The sequence below is a fragment of the Mustelus asterias genome, chromosome 3 (assembly GCF_964213995.1).
Source record: "Mustelus asterias chromosome 3, sMusAst1.hap1.1, whole genome shotgun sequence".
NCBI classification, from domain to species: domain Eukaryota; kingdom Metazoa; phylum Chordata; class Chondrichthyes; order Carcharhiniformes; family Triakidae; genus Mustelus; species Mustelus asterias.
The window spans coordinates 158,995,739-159,010,539 of NC_135803.1; the positions used below are offsets into that span (position 1 = coordinate 158,995,739).

Genomic DNA, 14,801 nt, shown 5'->3' on the forward strand with positions numbered 1-14,801 from the left:
TGCCTGGGATGCAATTCATCCGGGTCAGGGGGTTTCTTTTGTCCATTTTTAAGTCCGTAAGAGCCTCCCCGATACCTCCCTATTTCCTAAGTCAAACTGTGCAAGTTCCTCAGAGTCCCTTTTCCTGAATTCTGTACCTATGTTCTCCTTTTCCTGAGTGGAGACCAATTCCACTGTTAGCTTTAGGATAGCGATGGAAAAGGATGAGTGGTGTCCCAAGGGTAAGGTGTTGAATTGGGGGAAGGCTGAATCTTCAGGTAAGCGTTCTCCAAGGCAGCCTTCACGACACACGACAGCGCAGAGTCGCTGAGCAGAAACTGATGGCCAAGTTCCACACACATGAGGACGGCCTAAACCGGGATGTTGGATTTATGTCACATTATCAGCAACCCCCACAGCTTGCCTCCTGGGCTTGTAGAATCTCACTAGCTGTTCTGTCTGGAGACAATACACATCTCTTTAACCGGTGTTGAATGCTCCCTCCACCCACATTATCTGTACCTTTAAGACCTGGCTGGCTGTAGAGATTTGCATTCTAATTAGTATTCTGTAACTTGATTTCTGTGTCTGTGCACTGTTTGAGAGCAGATATCCACTCCATCTGACGAAGGAGCTGTGCTCTGAAAGCTTATGGTATTTGCTACCAAATAAACCTGTTGGACTTTAACCTGGTGTTGTGAGACTTCTTACTGTGCTTACCCCAGTCCAACGCCGGCATCTCCATGAGATGTAGTAATAACAGGGTTGTTGTGATGGGAGACTTTAATTTCCCAAACATTGATTGGAATATCCCTAGGGTAAGGGGTTTGGATGGGGAGGAGTTTGTGAGGTGTGTTCAGGAGGGTTTCCTGACACAGCATGTGGATAAACCTACAAGAGGAGAGGCTGTACTCGATCTGGTACTGGCTAATGAGCCTGGACAGGTGTCGGATCTCTCAGTGGGGGAGCATCTTGGGGATAGTGATCATAACTCTATCTCCTTTACGCTAACATTGGAAAGAGATAGGATCAGGCAAGCTAGGAAAGTGTTTATCTGGAGTAAGGGGAAATATGAAGCCATCAGGCAGGAGATTAGAGGCATAAATTGGAAGGAGGTATTCTCGAGGGAAAGTACCGAAGTAAGGTGGCAGATTTTCAAGGTATGTTTGTCTGGAGTTCTACATGACAACGTTCCGATGAGACAGGGAGGTTTTGGTAGGTTACGGGAACCGTGGTGCACGAAAGCTGCGCTGAACCTAGTCAAAAAGGAAAGCGTACAATAGGTTCAGAGAGCTAGGCATGATGGGGTTCTAGATGAGTATACGGCTTGTAGGAAGGGACTTAAGAAGGAAATTAGGAGAGCCAGAAGGGGTCACGAGAAGGCCTTGGCAGGTAAGATTAAGGAGAACCTGCAGCTATATAAGACCCTCGTCAGACCCCACTTGGAGTACTGTGCTCAGTTCTGGTCAAAGAACAAAGAACAATACAGCACAGGAACAGGCCCTTCGGCCCTCCAAGCCCGCGCCACTCCCTGGTCCAAACTAGACCATTCTTTTGTATCCCTCCATTCCCACTCTGTTCATGTGGCTATCTAGATAAGTCTTAAACATTCCCAGTGTGTCCGCCTCCACCACCTTGCCTGGCAGCGCATTCCAGGCCCCCACCACCCTCTGTGTAAAATATGTCCTCAAATATGTCCTTCTGATATCTGTGTTAAACCTCCCCCCCTTCACCTTGAACCTATGACCTCTCGTGAACGTCACCACCGACCTGGGGAAAAGCTTCCCACCGTTCACCCTATCTATGCCTTTCATAATTTTATACACCTCTATTAAGTCTCCCCTCATCCTCCGTCTTTCCAGGGAGAACAACCCCAGTTTACCCAATCTACACCCTTTATGGTTCTGCCATTTATCGCCTCATTACAGGAAGGATGTGGAAATGATTGAATGGGTGCAGAGGAGATTTACAAGGATGTTGCCTGGATTGAGTGGCATGCCTTATGAGGATAGGCTGAGGGAGCTTAGTCTTTTCTCCTTGGAGAGACGTAGGATGAGAGGAGACCTAATAGAGGTATATAAGATGTTGAGAGGCATAGATCGGGTGGACTCTCAGAGGCTTTTTCCCAGGGTGGAAATGGCTGCTACGAGAGGACACAGGTTTAAGGTGCTGGGGGGTAGGTACAGGGGAAATGTTAGGGGGAAGTTTTTCACACAGAGGGTGGTGGGCGAGTGGAATCGGCTGCCGTCAGTGGTGGTGGAGGCAAACTCAATAGGGTCTTTTAAGAGACTCCTGGATGAGTACATGGGACTTAATAGGATGGAGGGTTATAGGTAGGCCTAAAAGGTAGGGATATGTTTGGCACAACTTGTGGGGCCGAAGGGCCTGTTTTGTGCTGTAGTTTTCTATGTTTCTATGAACCCTAAGGCGTTCTATAAATACGTGAAGAGTAAAAGGATGAGATGTGAAGGAAGAGGACCTATAAAATGTGAAGGTGAGAAAGTCTGTACGGAACCGGAAGAAATAGCAGAGGTGCTAAATGAATACTTTACCTCGGTATTCACGGTGGAAAAAGACCTGGGTGGTTGTACTACAGGATTGCGGCGGACTGAGAAGATTGAGTTTGTCAACATTAAGAAAGAGGATGTGTTGGAAATTTTGAATAGCATCAAGATAGATAAGTCGCCAGGACCGGCTGGGATGTACCCCAGATTACTGAGGGAGGCGAGGGAAGAGATTGCAGAGCCTCTGGCGATGATCTTTGCATCGTCAATGGAGACGGGAGAGGTTCCGGAGGATTGCGGATGTGGTTCCTATATTCAAGAAAGGGAATAGGGATAGCCCAGGAAATTACCGACCGGTGAGTCTAACCTCAGTGGTTGATAAGTTGATGGAGAAGAACCTGAGGGACAGGATTTATGAACATTTAGAGAAGTTTAGTATGCTCAAAAGTAGTCAGCATAGCTTTGTCAAAGGCAAATTGTGCCTTACGAGCCTGGTGGAGTTCTTTGAAAATGTGACTAAACACGTTGACGAAGGAAAAGCGGTAGATGTGGTTTACATGGACTTCAGCAAGGCATTCGATAAGGTCCCCCATGCAAGACTTCTCGAGAAAGTGAGAGGGCATGGGATCTAAGGGGCTGTTGCCTTGTGGATCCAGAACTGGCTGCCTGCAGAAGGCAGAGAGTGGTTGTAGATGGGTCTTTTTCTGAATGGAGGTCGGTCACCAGTGGAGTGCCCCAGGGATCTGTTTTGGGACCCTTGCTGTTTGTCATTTTCATAAATGACCTGGATGAGGAAGTGGAGGGGTGGGTTGGTAAGTTTGCCGACGACACGAAGGTTGGTGGTGTTGTGGATAGTTTGGAGGGATGTCAGAAGTTACAGAGGGACATAGATAGGATGCAAGACTGGGCGGAGAAGTGGCAGATGGACTTCAACCCGGATAAATGTGTAGTGGTACATTTTGGAAGGTCAAATGGGATGCAGGAGTATAATATCAAGGGTCAGACTATTCGCAGTGTAGAGGATCAGAAGGACCTTGGGTCCGGGTCCATAGGACTCTTAAATCGGCCTTGCAGGTGGAGGAGGTGGTTAAGAAGGTGTATGGTGTGCTGGCCTTCATCAATCGAGGGATTGAGTTTAGGAGTCGGGAGATAATGATGCAGCTTTATAAGACCCTCGTCAGACCCCACTTAGAGTACTGTGCTCAGTTCTGGTCGCCTCATTACAGGAAGGATGTAGAAATTATCGAAAGGGTGCAGAGAAGATTTACAAGGATGTTGCCTGGATTAGGTGGCATGCCTTATGAGGATAGGTTGAGGGAGCTCGGTCTTTTCTCCTTGGAGAGACGAAGGATGAGAGGTGACCTGATAGGGGTGTACAAGATGTTGAGAGGTATAGATCGGGTGGATTCTCAGAGGCTTTTTCCCAGGGCTGAAATGGCTGCTACGAGAGGACACAGGTTTAAGGTGCTGGGGAGTAGGTACAGAGGAGATGTCAGGGGAAGTCTTTCACTCAGAGGGTGGTGGGTGAGTGGAATCGGCTGCCATCAATGGTGGTGGAGGCAAACTCGATAGGGTCTTTTAAGAGACTTCTGGATGAGTACATGGGACTTAACAGGATTGAGGGTTATAGGTAAGCCTATATATAAGCCTAGGTAGGTAGGGACATGACCGGCGCAACTTGTGGGCCGAAGGACCTGTTTGTGCTGTAGTTTTTCTATGTTCTATTTTGCCTGGATGGGTGCAGCTCCAACAAAATTCAAGAAGCTCGACACTATCCAGCACAAAGCATCTGCTTGATAGCTACCCCTTGCACAAACATTCAATCCCTTCACAACCAAAAAACAGCGGCGGCCGTGTGCACCATCTACAACATGCACTGCAAGAACTGACCAAGGTTCCTTAGGCAGAACCTGCTAAACCCACAATCACTTCCATCTAGAAGGACAATGGTAGCAGATACCTGGGAACACCACCACCTGCAAGTTTCCCTCCAAAACGCACACCACCCTGACTTGCAAATACATCTCTGTTCTTTCATTGTCACTGGGTCCAAATCCTGGAATTTCCTCGCTAACAGCACTGTGGGTGTACCTAGACCACGGGGACTGCAACGGTTCAAGAAGGCAGCTCACCACCACCTTCTCCAGGGCAATGGGATGGGCAATAAATGCTGGCCTTTCTAGCACCATTCACATCACAAGGTTGAGTTTTAAAATCTAACCCTCATTTAAAGAGAAACATTATTTTGCTTTCACCAGGTCTGGGTTGCATCAATGGCAGCTTTAGAAAGAAAACTTTACTTTAAATGTCACCTTTAAATAATGTACATTTTAATTAGAGACAGTGATACAAAGGGCAAAAGATGAGAATTTAAAAATATACGGACGGACATTTCTCGCTTCACTATTCCCAGGATAGCTTTATACAGACCTAGCAATTGCATGTAACCTGCAACTGGAGAATGCACCCAACCTCATTCCACCCAGGACCCTGAGATGCAAATTCTCAATGACCAACTTCATCGAGCAAAGAAACCGCATGCACGAGATTTATAGGTCAAGGGTCATGCGCACAGATCCCAGCCAGGGCCACACCAACACCAGGACAAATCGACAACAGATTAAACTGATTCCCATGATATTGACAAATTACATAAAGGAGAAAAGCTAGCTCCAACTGGCACCCTCAGCTCAATTCGCACTTGAATGAAATGAAGAAATGGGATTGGAGGGCTGGGCCAAGTTGAGAGATGTCTTGTGTCTAGACTATTTCAGCAGTTGCTCCATGTTGAGGTTAATGAACGAGAATCCGAGGAACGCTGTCTGATCCATTGAATCAATCAGGTTCTTCTCCCCCTGAGAGAGGCGTGGTTTCTCACTCAGAAACTCACGGTCAAAGTTGCTGTAATCACCAGGGGATTTCTGAAAACACACAAGAAATGAAGTCTTACATGAACACAGAAAACCGGGGGTGGGAGGGGCAGAAAGCAGGGGGGGGTGGGGGGGGGGGGGGAGAGAGGGGGTGCGGCGAGAGAGAGAGGGGGGGGTGCGGCGAGAGAGGGGGGTGGGGGGGCGGCCAGAGGGGCGGGGGGGCGGCCAGAGGGGCGGGGGGGCGGCCAGAGGGGCGGGGGGGCGGCCAGAGGGGCGGGGGGGCGGCCAGAGGGCAGGGGGGCGGCCAGAGGGGCAGGGGGGCGGCCAGAGGGGCAGGGGGGCGGCCAGAGGGGCAGGGGGGCGGCCAGAGGGGCAGGGGGGCGGCCAGAGGGGCAGGGGGGCGGCCAGAGGGGCAGGGGGGCGGCCAGAGGGGCAGGGGGGCGGCCAGAGGGGCAGGGGGGCGGCCAGAGGGGCGGCCAGAGGGGCAGGGGGGCGGCCAGAGGGGCAGGGGGGCGGCCAGAGGGGCAGGGGGGCGGCCAGAGGGGCAGGGGGGCGGCCAGAGGGGCAGGGGGGCGGCCAGAGGGGCAGGGGGGAGGCCAGAGGGGCAGGGGGGCGGCCAGAGGGGCAGGGGGGCGGCCAGAGGGGCAGGGGGGCGGCCAGAGGGGCAGGGGGGCGGCCAGAGGGGCAGGGGGGCGGCCAGAGGGGCAGGGGGGCGGCCAGGGGGGCGGGCAGGGGGGCGGCCAGAGGGGCAGGGGGGCGGCCAGAGGGGCAGGGGGGCGGCCAGGGGGGCAGGGGGGCGGCCAGGGGGGCAGGGGGGCGGCCAGGGGGGCGGCCAGAGGGGCAGGGGGGCGGCCAGAGGGGCCAGGGGGCGGCCAGAGGGGCAGGGGGGCGGCCAGAGGGGCAGGGGGGCGGCCAGAGGGGCAGGGGGGCGGCCAGAGGGGCAGGGGGGCGGCCAGAGGGGCAGGGGGGCGGCCAGAGGGGCAGGGGGGCGGCCAGAGGGGCAGGGGGCGGCCAGAGGGGCAGGGGGGCGGCCAGAGGGGCAGGGGGGCGGCGAGAGGGGCAGGGGGGCGGCGAGAGAGGCAGGGGGGCGGCGAGAGAGGCAGGGGGGCGGCGAGAGGGGCAGCGAGAGAGGTGGTGGGACCGAGACAGGGTGGGGGTATGGGCCGAGAGAGAGAGGGGGCAGTGTCGAGAGAGAGAGATGGCGGTGCCAAGAGAGAGGAGGCGGGTCTGAAAGAGGGGCGGCACCGAGAAAGAGTGAGGGTACGGGGCCGAGTGAGCGAGAGGGGGACGGGGCCAAGAGAGGGGGACGGGGCCAAGAGAGGGGGACGGGGCCAAGAGAGGGGGACGGGGCGGGGCCGAGAGCGGGGGGCAGTGGTAAGAGAGGGGGCGGGGCCGAGAGAGAGCGAAGGGGTGGTGCCGAGAGAGGGGCAGCGCCGAGAGAGCGCGAGGGGGCGGTGCTGAGAGAGAGAGAGGGGCAGGGCTCAGAGAGAGGGGTGGGATCAAGACAGAGGGGTGGGGCCAAGAGAGAGAGAGGGGGCGGTGCCGGGGGCGTGGTGCCGAGAGAGAGAGGGGGTGGGGCTAAGAGAGAGAGACATGTGGGTAAATCTCACCACTTTGGGTTTGAAAGGAGGATCTATTTCCCTTTTCTCCAATGCTGTCCAGTTCACTGTTCTGAAGAAGTTATGCAATTTGATATTTCCTGAAATCCCAAGTCTCTTGGATGGATCTCTTTCAAAGAGCTGAAATAACAAATCGAGTGCAGTATTAGATTGCATTGTGACATAGCAACATGGCCTACAGTGCTTCACCAAAGCATCATCAAACAACATTTACAGAGCCACTGGAGGAGATAATTAGTCGTCATGATGTGGAGATGCCGGCGTTGGACTGGGGTGAACACAGTAAGAAGTCTCACAACACCAGGTTAAAGTCCAACAGGTTTATTTGGTAGCAAATACCATAAGCTTTCGGAGCACTGCTCCTTCATCAGATGGAGTTCCACTCCATCTGATGAAGGAGCAGTGCTCCGAAAGCTTATGGTATTTGCTACCAAATAAACCTGTTGGACTTTAACCTGGTGTTGTGAGACTTCTTACGGAGATAAATAGAACAGGAGATCAAATCTCTATTCATTAGGTGCGCTTCAGGGGGCTGAATTAAGGAGAGGGGTGGAGAAATTTAGGGGGGTGAAATTTCCAGGCCTTTGGGCCCGGGCAGTGCAGGGATTAAAATCGCTGATTCAGAATAGAGAGGATGAGAAGAGCACAGAGATCCTGGAGGGCTGCTGAACCAGAGGAGATTTCAGATATAGGGAGCAGCGAGGCCATGGAGGAATTGAAAAGGAGGATGATAATTTTAAAATTGTGGTGTTTAGCCATACACTGAGGACAAATAGTTGCTACTAATGGAAAGACCATACCAGGGAGCACGTTTCCTCCATTTCACCAAATGGGAGTCGCCCAGGGAACAGTGGAAATGCTATGTCTACATCCATCCAATATTCCACTTTAATGGAGAGTAAATCTGGATAAACAAACATTGAACATCAGAGCAGAAGTAGGCCATTCGGCCCATCGTATCTCCTCCACCATTCAATATTGAGGGCTATAGATAGGCCTAGAGGTGGGGATGTGATCGGCGCAACTTGTGGGCCGAAGGGCCTGTTTGTGCTGTGGCTTTCTATGTTCTATAAGACCATGGAAGAAGAAAGGAAGAATAGTAATAAGGCAAGTCTTGTTTGACAAACCTGCGAGAGTTCTGTAAGGATGTAACCAGCAAGGTAGATAATGTGGATCCTGTAGATGTGATCTATCTGGACTTCCAACAGCCAGCAGGAGATAGAGGAACAGATATGTAGGCAGATTTTGGAAAGGTGTACAAGTAACAGGGTTGTTGTGGTGGGAGATTTTAACTTCCCCTATATTGACTGGGACTCACTTAGTGCTAGGGGCATGGATGGGATAGAGTTTGTAAGGAGCATCCAGGAGGGTTTCTTCAAACAGTATGCAGATAGTCCAATTAGGGAAAGGGCCATGCTGGACCTGGTATTGGGGAATGAGCCCGGCCAGGTGGTCAATGTTTCAATAGGGGAGCAGTTCGGGAACAGTGACCACAATTCAGTAAGCTTTAATGTACTGATGGATAACGATAAGTGTAATCCTCAAGTTAAGGTGCTAAATTGGGGGAAGGCTAATTACAACAATATTAGGCAGGAACTGAAGAATGTAGATTGGGGGCAGATGTTTGAGGGCAAATCAACATCTGGCATGTGGGAGGCTTTCAAGTGTAAGTTGATAGGGATTCAGGATCGGCACATTCCTGTAAGGATGAAGGATAAGTATGGCAAGTTTTGGGAACCTTGGATAACGAGAGATATTGTGAGCCTTGTCAAAGAGAAAATGGAAGCATTTGTCAAGGTTAGGAGGCTGGGAACACACAAAGAAAGTGTGGAATACAAGGAAAGTAGAAAGAAACTTAAGCAAGGAGTAAGGAGGGGTAAAAGGGGTCACGGAAAATATTGGCCAGCAGGATTAAAGAAAATCTAAAGGCTTTCTACACATATATAAAGGGCAAGAGGGTAGCCAGGGAGAGGGTTGGCCCACTCAAGGACAGCAGAGGGAATCTATGCGTGGAGCCAGAGGAAATGAGCGAGGTATGAGAATATAGGGGGCATGGTTAGTAAGTTTACAGATGTCACCAAGATTGGTGGCATGGTGGACAGTGAGGAAGGTTATCTCTAAATGCAACGGAATCTTGATCAATTGGGCCAGTGGGCTGACGAATGGCAGATGGAGTTTAATTTAGACAAATGCAAGGTAATGCACTTTGGTGGATTGAACCAGGGCAGGACTTACTCAGTTAATGGTAGGGCGTTGGGGAGAGTTACAGAACAAAGAGATCTAGGGTACATGTTCATAGCTCCTTGAAAGTGGAGTCACAGGTGGACAGAGTGGTGAAGAAGGCATTCGGCGTGCCTGGATTCATCGGTCAGAACATTGAATACAGGAGTTGGGACGTCTTGTTGAAGTTGTACAAGACGTTGGTAAGGCCACACTTGGAATACTGTGTGCAATTCTGGTCACCCTATTATAGAAAGGATATTATTAAACTAGAAAGAGTGCAGAAAAGATTTACTAGGATGCTACCGGGACTTGATGGATTGAGTTATAAGGAGAGGATGAATAGACTGGGACTTTTTTCTCTGCAGCGTAGCAGGCTGAGGGGTGAGCTTATAGAGGTCTATAAAATAATGAGGGGCACAGATCAGCTAGATAGTCAATATCTTTTCCCAAAGGAAGGGGAGTCTAAAACTAGAGGGCATATGTTTAAGGTGAGAGGGGAGAGATACAAAAGTGTCCAGAGGGGCAATTTTTTCATACAGAGGGTGGTGTCTGAAACAAGCTGCCAGAGTTAGTAGTAGAGGCAGGTACAATTTTATCTTTTAAAAAGCATTTTGATAGTTACATGGGTACGATGGGTATAGAGGGATATGGGCCAAATGCGGGCAACTGGGATTAGTTTAGGGGTTTTATAAAAAAAGGGTGGCATGGACAAGTTGGGCCGAAGGGCAGGTTTCCATGCTGTAAACCTCTATGACTCTATTAAATGAGTACTTTGCATCAGTATTCACCAAAGAGAAGGACTTGATGGATGATGAATCTGGGAAAGGGTGCATAGATAGTTTGAGTCTTGTTGAGATCAAAAAGGAGGAAGTATTGGGGTTCTTGAGATACATTAAGATAGACAAGTCCCCAGGGCCTGATGGGATATACCCCAGAATACTGAGAGAGGCAAGGGAGCAAATTGCTGGGGCCTTGAGAGAAATCTTTGCATCCTCATTGGCTACAGGGGAGGTCCCAGAGGATTGCAGAATAGCCAATGTTGTTCCTTTGTTTAAGAAGGGAAGCAAGAATAATCCAGGTAATTACAGGCCGGTGAGCTTTATGTAAGTGGTCAGGAAATTATTGGAGAGGATTCTTCGAGACAGGATTTACTCCCACTTGGAAATAAGTGGGACATATTAGTGAGAGGCAACATGGTTTTGTGAAGGGGAGTCATATCTCACTAACTTGATAGAATTTTTCAAGGAAGTGACAAAGATGATTGATGAGGGTAGGGCAGTGGATATTGTCTACATGGGCTTCAGTAAGGCCTTTGACAAGGTCCCTCATGGCAGACTGGTGCAGAAGGTAGAAAGAGAGAAATCAGGAGGGCAAAAAGGGGATAAAAGGTTGTTTTGGCTGATAACCAAAGGAGAATCCAAAGAGCTTCTACAAATACATAAAGGGCAAAAGAGTAACTCGGGAGAGAGTAGGACCTCTTAAGGATCAACAAGATCATCTATGTGTGGATGCACAAGAGATGGGTGAGATACTAAATGAATATTTCTCATCTGTATTCACGGTTGAGAAAAGCATGGATGTTAGGGAACTTGGGGAAATAAATAGTGATGTCTTGAGGAGTGTACTTATAACAGAGAAGAGATGCTGGAAGTCTTAAAGCGCATCAAGGTAGATAAATCCCCGGGACCTGATGAAGTGTATCCCAGGATACTGTGGGAGGCTAGGGAGGAAATTGCGAGTTCCCCAGTAGAGATATTTGAATCATCGAAGGTCACAGGTGAGGTGCCTGAAGATTGGAGGGTGGCAGATATTGTGCCTTTGTTTAAGAAGGGCTGCAGGGAAAAGCCTGGGAACTACAAGCCGGTGAACCTCACATCTGCGGTGGGCAAGTTGTTGGAAGGTATTTTGAGAGACAGGATCTACAGGCATTTAGAGACACAAGGACTGATTAGGGACAATCAGAATGGCTTTGTGAGTGGAAGATCATGTCTCTCAAATTTGATTGAGCTTTTTGAAGGGGTAACCAAGAAGGTAGATGAGGGCAGTGTCTACATGGACTTTAGCAAGGCCTTTGACAAGGTCCCACATGGTGAGTTGTTGCATAAAGTTAAATCTCACGGGATCCAGGGTGAGGTATCTAAATGGATACAAAATTGTCTTGATGACAGAAGACGGAAGGTGGTTGTAGAGGGTTGTTTTCAAACTGGAGGCCTGTGACCAGCGGTGTGCCTCAGGGATCAGTGCTGGGTCCACTGTTATTTGTCATTTATATTAATGATTTGGATGAGAATTTAGGAGGCATGATTAGTAAGTTTTCAGATGACACCAAGATTGGTGGCATAGTGGACAGTGAGGAAGGTTATCTAAGATTGCAATGGGATCTTGATCAATTGGGCCAGTGGGCTGATGAATGGCAGATGGAGTTTAATTTAGATAAATGCAAGGAGATGCATTTTGGTCGATCGAAACAGGGCAGGGCTTACTCAGTTAATGGTAGGGCATTGCGAAGAATTACAGAACAAAGAGAGAAAACGCTGGAAAATCTCAGCAGGTCAGGCAGCATCTGTAAGGAGAGAAAAGGGCATACCTTTCGAGTCCAGATGACCTTTCATCAAAGCGGACTGAGCTTTAAGTCATAGAAGTCATGAGTTTGTGTCTATATGTGCCCTGTTTGTGAATAGAACTCCCACTCACCTGACAAAGGAGCAGCGCGCCGGAAGCTAGTGGCGTTTGCTACCAAATAAACCTGTTGGACTTTAACCTGGTGTTGTGAGACTTCTAACTCAGTCATAGAAGACAGAGGGTAGCAGTGGAAGGGTGCTTTTCTGAATGGAGGGCTGTGACAAGTGGCGTTCCTCAGGGATCAGTGCTGGGACCTTTGCTGTTTGATATATATAAATGATTTGGAGGAAAATGTAACTGGTTTGATTAGTAAGTTTGCGGACGACACAAAAGTTGATGGATTTGCGGATAGCGATGGGGACCATCAGAGGATACAGCAGGATATAGATCAGTTGGAGATTTGGGCGGAGAGGTGGCAGGTGGAGTTTAATCCAGACAAATGTGAGGTCATGTATTTTGGAAAGTCTAATACAGATAGGAAATATACAGTAAATGGCAGAACCCTGAAGAGTATTGATAGGCAAAGGGATCTGGGTGTACAGGTACACAGGTCACTGAAAGTGGCAATACAGGTGGAGAAGGCATACGGCATGCTTGCCTTCATCGGCTGGGGTATTGAGTTTAAAAATTGGCAAGTCATGTTGCAGCTTTATAGACAGTTTAGGAGAGTGGTCCAAGAAGTGGCTGATGAAATTCAACGTGGGCAAGTGCGAGGTCGTACACTTTGGAAAAAAGAATAGAGGCATGGACTATTTTCTAAACGGTGACAAAATTCATCATGCTAAAGTGCAAAGGGACTTGGGAGTCCTAGTCCAGGATTCTCTAAAGGTAAACTTGCAGGTTGAGTCCGTAATTAAGAAAGCAAATGTAATGTTGTCATTTATCTCAAGAGTCTTGGAATACAAAAGCAGGGATGTACTTCTGAGGCTTTATAAAGTACTGGTTAGGCCCCATTTGGAGTACTGTGAGCAATTTTGGGCCCCACACCTCAGGAAGGACATACTGGCACTGGAGCGGGTCCAGCGGAGATTCACACGGATGATCCCAGGAATGGTAGGACTGACATACAATGAACGTCTGAGGATCGTGGGATTATACTCATTGGAGTTTAGGAGGTTGAGGGGAGATCTGATAGAAACTTACAAGATAATGAACGGCTTAGATAGGATGGACGTAGGGAAGTTGTTTCCATTAACAGGGGAGACTAGGACGCGGGGGCACAGCCTTAGAATAAAAGGGAGTCATTTTAGAACAGAGATGAGGAGAAATTTCTTCAGCCAGAGAGTGGTGGGTCTGTGGAATTCATTGCCACAGAGGGCTGTGGAGGCCGAGACGTTGAGCGTCTTCAAGACAGAAATTGATAAATTCTTGATTTCTCGAGGAATTAAGGGCTATGGGGAGAGAGCGGGTAAATGGAGTTGAAATCAACCATGATTGAATGGTGGAGTGGACTTGATGGGCCGAATGGCCTTACTTCCGCTCCTATGTCTTATGGCCTTATGGTCTAACCTTAGTGAGGCCGCACTTGGGACAGTGTTCAATTCTAGTTGCCACACTGTCAGAAGGATGTGGAGGCTTTGGATAGGGTACAGAAAAGATTTACCAGGATGTTGCCTGGTATGGAGGGCATTAGCTATGAGGAGAGGTTGGAGAAACTTGGGTTTGTTCTCACTGGAACAACGGAGGTTGAGGGGTGACCTGATAGAAGTCTACAAGATTATGAGGGGCATGGACAGAGTGGATAGTCAGAAGCTTTTTCCCAGGGTAGATGAGTCAATTACTAGGGGGCATAGGTTTAAGGTGCGAAGGGCACGGTTTAAAGGAGATGTACGAGGCAAGTTTTTTTTACACAGAGGGTGGTGGGTGCCTGGAACTCGTTGCCAGGGGAGGTAGTGGAAGCAGATACGATAGTGAGTTTTAAGGGGCGTCTTGACAAATACATGAATAGGATGGGAATGGAGCGATGTGGTCCCCGGAAGGGTAGGGGGTTTTAGTTCAGTCGGGCAGCACGGTCGGTGAGGATTTGGAGGGCTGAAGGGCCTGTTCCTGTGCTGTAATTTTCTTTGTTCTTTGTATTTGCTAAGGTTTCACACAAGAGACTGATCCAGAAGGTTAGATCCCAGGGGTTGAGGGGAGGAGGGGGAAGGGGAGGGTAGAGTAGTGGCTTGGATTGAGGATTGGCTGACTGATAGAAAGCAGAGGGTTGAGATAAATGGGTCCTTCTCCAGTTGGTTAGTGGGGTCCCACAGGCATCAGTTCTCGGACCACAACTATTTACAATCTATATCAATGATTTACAAGCAGGGATAGAGTAACGTAGCAAAATTTGTTGATGACACAAAAATAGGTGGGAAAGCAGGCTGTGATGAGGAGATAAAAAGTTTACAAATGGATATTGACAGGCTAGAGGAATGGGCCAGAATCTGGCAGATGGAGTTTAATGTGGATAAATGCGAGGTTATCCATTTTGGCCGGAAAAATAAAAGGGCAAATTACTATTTAAATGGGAAACAGATTCAAACGGAATCTGTGCTGAGGGATCTGGGTGTCCTTGTTCTTGAGTCTCAGAAAGTGGGTATACAGGTGCAGAATGTTATAAGGAAGACAAATGGAATCTTGGCAGTTATTGCAAAGGGTCTAGAGTATAAAAGTAGAGAAGTGTTGTTACAATTGTATAAAGCATTGGTGAGACCACACTCGGAGTATTGTGTTCAGTTTGTTAGAATGTAACCGGTAACAACTTTGATTGGATGTAATTTGACCAATGGGAGCAAGGTGTAAGGGCCAGCTGACGCAGTAAAACATGGAACCAATTACAGAGTGATGTAATAGTCAGCTGACTCACTATAAATAAGGAACTATGTAGAATTGTGGAGAGCTTGGAGTGGCCCAGGGTGAGGTCCCAAGTTTGGAGTAATGATGTTTCTTTATTAAACCCTTTCTTTGATTTACAAGTTGGAATAAGTTTTATTGTATTTTCATGA

The 14,801-nt window shown here is 49.0% G+C and overlaps 1 protein-coding gene across 3 annotated transcripts in view; it reads right to left on the bottom strand.

Annotated features, from left to right (window-relative positions):
• Positions 1-3,385: 3,385 nt before the first annotated feature.
• Positions 3,386-14,801, bottom strand: part of LOC144491778 (protein kinase C delta type-like) — a 173,172-nt gene continuing 161,756 nt past the window's right edge. For all 3 annotated transcript variants that reach the window (XM_078210038.1, XM_078210039.1, XM_078210040.1), the window contains exons 17-18: positions 6,964-7,092; positions 3,386-5,404 (exon numbers count right to left, since the gene is read on the bottom strand). In XM_078210038.1, coding sequence (XP_078066164.1) covers positions 5,249-5,404; positions 6,964-7,092 — 285 coding nt within the window. In that variant the 3' untranslated portion in view covers positions 3,386-5,248. The remainder of the gene's footprint in view (positions 5,405-6,963; positions 7,093-14,801) is intronic.